Raw genomic sequence first — 7491 nt, 5'->3', positions numbered from 1 at the left:
ATACTGGGGGTATTCGGTCTTCCTTGAGGAACCACTTTTAAAAAAACATACATTAGAAGTGGTCGTAGGTGGATGAAGGCACTCGAACTCTGCTCGAAGCAAAAACTAGTGTGATCCTTTTCTTTGCAAAAAAAGGCAGGCGAGGACGCATGCACAGTGCTGTGAACCCGGGGCAGGATGGACTATGGAAAGACTCTACCAAGTGTATATAACCGGTACTGAAAATTAAAAACCAAAAAAAAAACCCAAAAAAAAAAGAGCGTGAGAGCTGCTCTGCTTTAAGACCCAACGAGCACCTCCATGATGTGATCCAGTTCTGTGAGGTCCATTTTGAAAGGCTGATTTGGAGTTACTGGCTGGCTGCTGTACGGAGCGAGGGTTTTGAGGAGCTCGTCCGCGGAGACGGGGGCCATTTTGGAGGCGGCCCCCGCGGCGGACGTGCAGGGGTCGAAATCGTACATGGAGGTGTCAATGTCAGCGAACAGGATATCGTCCAGCGTCAAGTCCGTGAGGAAGCCCGTGGACGTGGTGATCTCGAAGGCGCCGGGCTCGGCGAGCTTCGCCTCGGCCGCGCGGCCCTCGGCGGGGCCCTCGGCCTTGTGCGCGTGGCCCCTGGTGGCGTCGGCGGCAGGGCAGAGCTCCTCGATCTCCTCCAGGGCCGAGGAGAAGCTGTCCGTGGGCGCGGGCGGGCGCGCGGGCGGCGGCGGCGGCGCCAGCAGCGCGTCGTCCTCCAGCAGCGACGCGGGCGTGAGGCAGGCGTCGAGCGGCGCCGCGGCCGCCAGCTCGGCGGGCAGCAGCGCCTGCGCCTCGCGGAAGCCCTCGGCCAGCGCCTCGGCGGGCGGCGCGGCGCCCACCAGCACGGGCCGCAGGCCGCCCTCCTGCTTGAGCTCCTCCTGGATGCGCCGCAGCATGTTGTTGATGAGCACCGTCTTCTGCAGGCTGGGCTCCGTCAGCGGCCGCTGGTTGTACAGTTTCATGAGGGAGATGTTGAAGATGGTCTGGCGCTGCAGGGTGTACGACACCTTGGAGGGACCGTCGGTGGGGGACACCACTTTGCCTTCCAGCCCGTCTTCATGCTCGTCAAACTTGCGCTTTCCTCCTTTCCCCAACATATATCTGGAAGGAAGGAGACGAGACCCATGAAGGCCGCGGCGCGGACCGGCCGCGCTCGCCCTTTCCCCGACGGCGACAGCCCCGGGACCCCCTTTTTTTAAGGCAACCCTCCCCATTCCGTTTGGAAGCGGGTTTGGGGTGGAAAGGGCGGCTTTCTCGCCCCAGCGTTACCACCATGCGGTCCCCGAGGGCCCAGACCCGCTCCCTCCCGCAGCACCGCGCTCCAGCAGAGCCATCCATGAGGATTGACCCGGCACAGGGACCGCGCGGCCCCGGGAGCGCCCGGCAAGGCCCTGGGCAAGGGGCTGCTGCGGCGCAGGAGAGCGGAAGGGCCGGAAGACGCCGTCAAAAAGCAAACACGGATCCCAAAGGCGCTGCCGGCTGTCGGAGCCCGAAGCGGGCTGGGCCAGGGAGCCTCCTGCGGCTAGAAGTGCCGCGTCCCGGCCGGTTCCCAGCACATGATGCAGCTAAAGGAAGCGCGGAGGGAAGCGCTCCCGGTCCCCGGGCCGGGACTCAGGGCGCTGCCCCTGGGGACGCGGCATGGCCCAGAGCAGGCGCGTGCAGCGGGGCCGTCCCGCAGCCGCCAGCGCCACATGCGCCACCGCGTCCCTCGCGCTCCCCGCGCCGGCGCCTTCGCTCAGCAGCGCTCCGGGAGACGGATCCCCGTCCCGCGGAGCCGCGGCGGCTGAGGGAGCCGGCCGGTCCCGCTGCCCACGGCGGGCGCTCGCACGCGCCTCCTGCCAGGGGAGCGCTCGCATTGTCTGCGAGTTGCCCTGTCTTAATTAGAAAACAAGAGTCAGATGTAATTTTGTCATTTGCGTGTCATTTAGTGTCCTTTTATTGGCTCTGCGCGCTCCTGCGGCCCGAGCGGGGACCAAGCGCGACCGGGAAGCCAACGGGCCCCGAGCGGCTGCTGCTCTGGAGCCGATCCCCAAGCAACGGATTAAGGCCAGAAAAGGCCTGCGCGAGGCCTGCGCGTGTCCCCGCGGCCCCGTCGGGACCAGCCCTTCCCTGGAAAAGGGCCCCGCTGCTCCATGGCGCCGTGTCGCTGCTCGTGGGGCCCTTGGAGCAGGGAAGCCCCGGGCACGGCGAGAACGAGGGGAAAAGTGGTTCTGTGCTTTCACCAGTAACAAAAACACGATTCTTTAATGCTATTTCTCAGTGCTTTTTAGCAGTTTAGTTTAAAATGCCTCTCAAACGGAGGGCTTTTCTTGGAACTCCCTTCCAAAGCCGCTAGTCCCACCCTGCTAATCAGGACGGATGGGAAGATAAAAACACAAGGAACATGGGGAGGATGGCGCGAAAGGCTCCTTAGGAAGGAGCTTCCCCTCGCCTCGAAGCCACCTCGGGATGGCTGGAGGTCCAACAGCCCACAAGAGCAAGGGAGGCTTTTGAGGTCAACGTCCCCGTTGCTCCGCGAGGCCCAACTGCTCCGGCGGGAAGGGGCTTCGGCACGGCGAGCCGCAGGAGCGAAGCGGTGCCGGGGCCACCGGGGCTGGCGCCCGGCTCTCCTGCCCCCTCGCCATCCCGTTCCCGCTGCCGGCGGGGAAGGGCCGGGGCTGCCCGGAGCAGCGTCCCGGGAGCGCGAGCTGGAGGCCCCCAGGCGCTCGGCAGCAGTTCCGGAGGCAGCGCGGCGCCCTGCAGAGCCTGTAACCCGACGCTGCCGTTTCCACACGCGTGCCGTGCCGTGCCGCGCGCCCTGGCCGCGCGCCGCGCCGGCTGAGGCCCCGAGGGCAGAGCGAGCGCTCGCGGCTCGCCCCGCGCCGCCCCCGCGGCCCTGCTGCTCCTCCCCGAGCCGTGCGCCGGGCCCCGTGCGCCGCGGCCCTGCTGCTCCTCCCTGCGCCGTGCCCCACGGCCCTGCTGCTCCTCCCTGCGCCGTGTCCCGTGTCCCGTGCGCCGTGGCTCTGCTGCTCCTCCCTGCGCCGTGTCCCATGTCCCGTGCCCCATGGCCCTGCTGCTCCTCCCTGCGCCGTGCCCCACGGCCCTGCTGCTCCTCCCTGCGCCGTGTCCCGTGTCCCGTGCGCCGTGGCTCTGCTGCTCCTCCCTGCACCATGCGCCGTGCCCCACGGCCCCAGCTGTTGCCCCACAGCCCTGCTGCTCCTCCTTGAGCCGTGTCCTGTGCCCCACGGCCCTGCTGCTCCTCCCTGCGCCGTGTCCCATGTCCCGTGCCCCACGGCCCTCCTGCTCCTCCCTGCGCCGTGTCCCATGCGCTGTGGCCCTGCTGCTCCTCCCCGGCACCATGCGCCGTGCCCCACGGCCCCAGCTGTTGCCCCACAGCCCTGCTGCTCCTCCTTGAGCCGTGTCCTGTGCCCCACGGCCCCAACTGTTGCCCCACGGCCCTCCTGCTCCTCCCTGTCCCGTGCCCCACGGCCCTGCTGCTCCTCCCTGCGCCGTGCCCGTGTCCCATGCGCTGTGCCCTACAGCCCTCCTGCTCCTCCCCGAGCCATGCGCCGTGCCCCGTGCCCCACGGCCCTGCTGCTCCTCCCCAAGCCGTGCGCCGTGTCCCGTGTGCTGTCCCCACGGCCCTGCAGCTCCTCCCCACACCGTGTCCCGTGCCCCGTGGCCCCGGCCGCTGCCCCGCCAGCCCCCGGCTCCGCTCCGCTGCAAAGGGCGAAGCTGGCGGAGGCAGCGAGCGGGGACCCCGCGGCGCTCCGGCTTGCAGGAATTGCTATCGCATCGGGAACAGGCCCCGGTGCTGCCAGCTCGCCCCATGTAACGTGCGCTCCTGCAAGAAGCGGGGCCCTCTTGATGGGTTTGACGAACTGCACGCAGCAAACGGGATGTCTGATAGAGCTGGAAGGGGCTCCAGAAAATATAAATATATTTGGAATAAATGACTGTCTCATTAAGTTGTTTGGGGGAAAAAAAAAGGAGAAGGGGTTTTCTAGATTATAGCCATGTTATTACAGGTGTTAATAATACTAGGAATTCTGTGGGTGCAGCAGCAATTAATGCTGGGTTCAACCAGACTCGTTAGTGCCTGAAACGGTTAAAAACTCCCCTGACGGAGCTAAGAGGGCAGGGAAAGCCCAAGTGTCAGCGGTCACACTCGCCGGGTGGAAGGGGAGAGCTCTCCTCCCGTATTCCCATGTGGAAGGGGGAGAGCTCTCCTCCCGTATTCCCGTTGCTTGGGGAGCATCCCTGCCTTCCAACGCCTTGGAGCGGCTTTTCCCCGGAGATACCTTGTTTTTCCCCCGCGTTGCAGCCCCTTAACAAACGCGCGGGGAGACGATACCCCCGCCGCTGCGGGAGGAACCGAGCGGCTTGCCAAAAAGTAGGTTATTGCTCTGAAAACAGTGCTGAATAAATTATCACAGTCAAACTGAAAAGCAGCAAACAAGGGAGGGGGGAGGGCAGGAAAGGAGGAGAGTGAAAAAAGGAAAAGAAGAAAGAAAAACACTCTGAAGAAATGTATACTGGAAAATGCAAAGTACATCCCAGCAGGGACAAGTCATTCTAGTCTGCGGCCTGCCAGTTTCTCTCCACTGAAAGTTATAAGAGGAAGAAGAAGGGGAGGAAAAAAGGAAAAAAAAAATCACAACGTATGAGAGCAGAAGGGGCTTCCCTGGCGGGTTATAAAGCAGCACAAGGGGTGGGTACAGCCTGCGGCGCCGGCCCCGCGCGCTCGCGGGCTCCGTCCCGCTCCCCACGGCCCGGAGCGCCGGCGGGAGAGCTGCGGAGGGGACTTTGACCAGCCTTGGCCTATCCTCGACCTGCAGCAGCCTCCAGTTAGGGAGAAGAGGGACCTTTTTTTTTTTTTTTATGGCACCTGTTTGGTTTCGTAATAAAAATGGCAATGCCAAAGTAATTCCCTTAAAAAAGAAGTCACCACTTGTTCTGTGTAACTTTTACATACCATAATTGATATGCAACTGTTACCAAAGAAGTCACCTAAAGCCATATGGGGACACCCTTTTTACAGTGTGCTTTAACACCACAAGCATTGGATGTGTATTCAGAAGCCAGCTTAGCACTGCTCAGCTAGCAGAGAACGCTCTAAATTCAACCCCAGCGTGCGCCTTGGAGAACTGGGGATGGAAAATCCGGGAGAAGAGAGCAGGAAACCGAAAGCAAGTGTCCCGAACTTCATTTTGCAACCCGTTCACCCCAGCCGAGCCGGCGCTATTCTAGTTTGTTCTGCAAGTGCAGCGTCCACCCGCACGGACATCACCCCTTATTCGCCTGCACGATAAATGCTGTAGGAAGGGGAGCAAAGGGGCAGGAGGGTGTTTGCAGGGGGGTAGCAGGGACCATGTGGTTGATCCCGAGGGGAGCACGAGCAGGTCACTGCACCCCCGGGACGGCCGCGTTAGCGTCGCCCTGGTCAAAGTCCTCGTGCCCGGCGCACGGGGAACAGCAGAGCCCAAGTCGCTGCCGGAGGAGGCTTCAACCGGGCAGATTCTCCCTCACACGCAGCGCGAAGAAAGCAAAATGTTCCCACTATTCAAAAAAAAAAACCCCACTGCGGTTTGCGCATGAACGCCAGCCTCCTATCTTGATGAAACGGGTATTTTTAAAATATGCAAATGCCTCGCACCCACGTGCGCGCACGTCTGCCGAGCGCTTCTGCTAAAGGCCCAGGGCTGCCTGGAAAGAGGCGTGAAAAGCAAAGCAGCGTCGGAGACACCGGAAGATGACGACGTGCGTCTGAATTCGGCTCGAAAACTCGGTTTTGCAGCTACCTGCAGTCGAGACGGAGCTGCCCCCGGGTGCCCGAAACCCGTCGGACCTGCTGTAGCAGTTGCACAGTCTGCATCGGCGGTGCCCTCCGCGCTGCCTTCCACCTCCGCCCCGACGTATATCCGCATAGTTTGCCTGCGGTCACGGGCGGCGCTGCCTATAGCGCGCGCTCGCGGTGCCGGTGCCGTAGGGAAAGGCTGGGAAGTGCTGAGGGAAGAGGCGAGGGCTCCTCTTGCGTGGGGCAGGCAGCGCGACGCCTGCCGGGGGGATTCGAGGCGGATGGAGACGAGGGGCCTTCGTCACGGACAATCCTAGCGAGTTTTAGGGCGAGCTTAGATCTTCGGGCCGACTCAGAGCTCCTTGGAAAGAGGAACTTTGTTCTGCCACTTCCATATACCGCCCAGCTTTAAAAATAACACTCAACAGCCCACACTGGCACTTTTCTGTTTTGTGCTCCCAATACACGAGAGCAGATACTTTTTAATCCAGCTTAGCTGGAAGCAGAAGTCGCCAGAAGAAGCCCAAAGCACAGGGCAGCATAGGGGGGCACCGCGGCTAGCCGTGACGCAGGCCAGACCACGTGTCATTCAACTTCAATGTGTCAAAACCGACTTCCAAAGGCGGACGAAGGGGAACGTCCCCTTTGAGGCACTACTGCTCAAAGCCCAGCTCCCGCTGTCGATGTCAGCTTTGTGCTGTGCTTTGCTTTCTTGAAAAAATAATAAATAAAGGACAGTTTTGCACTCGTTACTCTGAGCAAACCCCCAAACCTGCAGCCTCCGCTACAGCAAACACAAACCTGACTTTGTTTGTAAAGGAATTAAAGACCTAACACGTGCGAAGAGTCTCCCTGCACGAGATTCACCTACTCTAAAGATCGGTGCTGGCTGCCAACCTGCTTACATTTGACGTGGACCTTGCTCTCTCCTTCAGCACACTCGTGATCTTTGGACTCGCTAACCAAAGGCTGCCGCTTCTGGCACCGGGGGGTTTTCCCTCTTTTGGAGGAGCTCAGGGGCTGCTCCCCTCGAGCCGGTTCCACATACACAGCGGGCTCAGGAGGTGCATCCCTGGAAAAGCAGACTACTTACACGTAGGAAGGAATAGGCTCCCCTGGCTTGACAGGTTGCGCTTTAAAGCGTTACATAAAAGCAGAGGGAGTCACAAGCACTTTGGATCACCTGCCTGGCGCCGGCGCTCGCGGAGACGAGCTGGGCCGGGAGGGTTTTGCACCGCTGCGAAAAGAGTCAGGGTTCCTGAAAAATAAAAATCCCAGGGAATTATTTGCGTGGAAAACAGAAGCGGTTTGTGGAAGTCATGGCAAAATACTTCAAACTGGTGTTGCGCAGGATCTGTTGTGCTGCACAGAGGTTGGAAAAGAGAAAAAAAAAAAAAAAGCTGATCTAAAACATTAAATTTGAGGCTTTGCCTGCTATTAATGCATTATCTCAAACTTCTTGATGCCCCTCAGGCAGAGTTCAAGTCTTCAGGTTATTTATATCATTACTTTCACCAAAACACTGAGAAACAGTGTTATTGTTTCATCTTTTTCACGAGAAATGCATACAAAGGACACACACCACGTTTCTGAACCATCGGCACCTACAGATATACCTGATGCTGTTTCAGCCGGCTCCACACGCAGAGCAGACCCAGAGCACCCCTTGGCTGACAAGTTTCCTTCTGCTTGAAGCAGAA

The 7491-nt window shown here is 60.5% G+C and overlaps 1 protein-coding gene across 2 annotated transcripts in view; it reads right to left on the bottom strand.

Moving 5' to 3' along the window:
* Positions 1 to 273: 273 nt before the first annotated feature.
* SERTAD2 (SERTA domain containing 2) overlaps positions 274 to 7491 on the bottom strand; it is a 31885-nt gene continuing 24667 nt past the window's right edge. For both annotated transcript variants that reach the window (XM_088521281.1, XM_088521282.1), the window contains one exon: positions 274 to 1116. In XM_088521281.1, the coding sequence (XP_088377407.1) occupies positions 279 to 1112 (834 nt within the window). In that variant the 5' untranslated portion in view covers positions 1113 to 1116 and the 3' untranslated portion in view covers positions 274 to 278. The remainder of the gene's footprint in view (positions 1117 to 7491) is intronic.

The sequence above is a fragment of the Tinamus guttatus genome, unplaced genomic scaffold (assembly GCF_059628265.1).
Source record: "Tinamus guttatus ecotype Peru unplaced genomic scaffold, ASM5962826v1 Tinamus_guttatus_pri_ptg000116l, whole genome shotgun sequence".
Taxonomy (NCBI): Eukaryota; Metazoa; Chordata; class Aves; order Tinamiformes; family Tinamidae; genus Tinamus; species Tinamus guttatus.
This window is presented reverse-complemented; position numbering and strand designations above follow the sequence as displayed.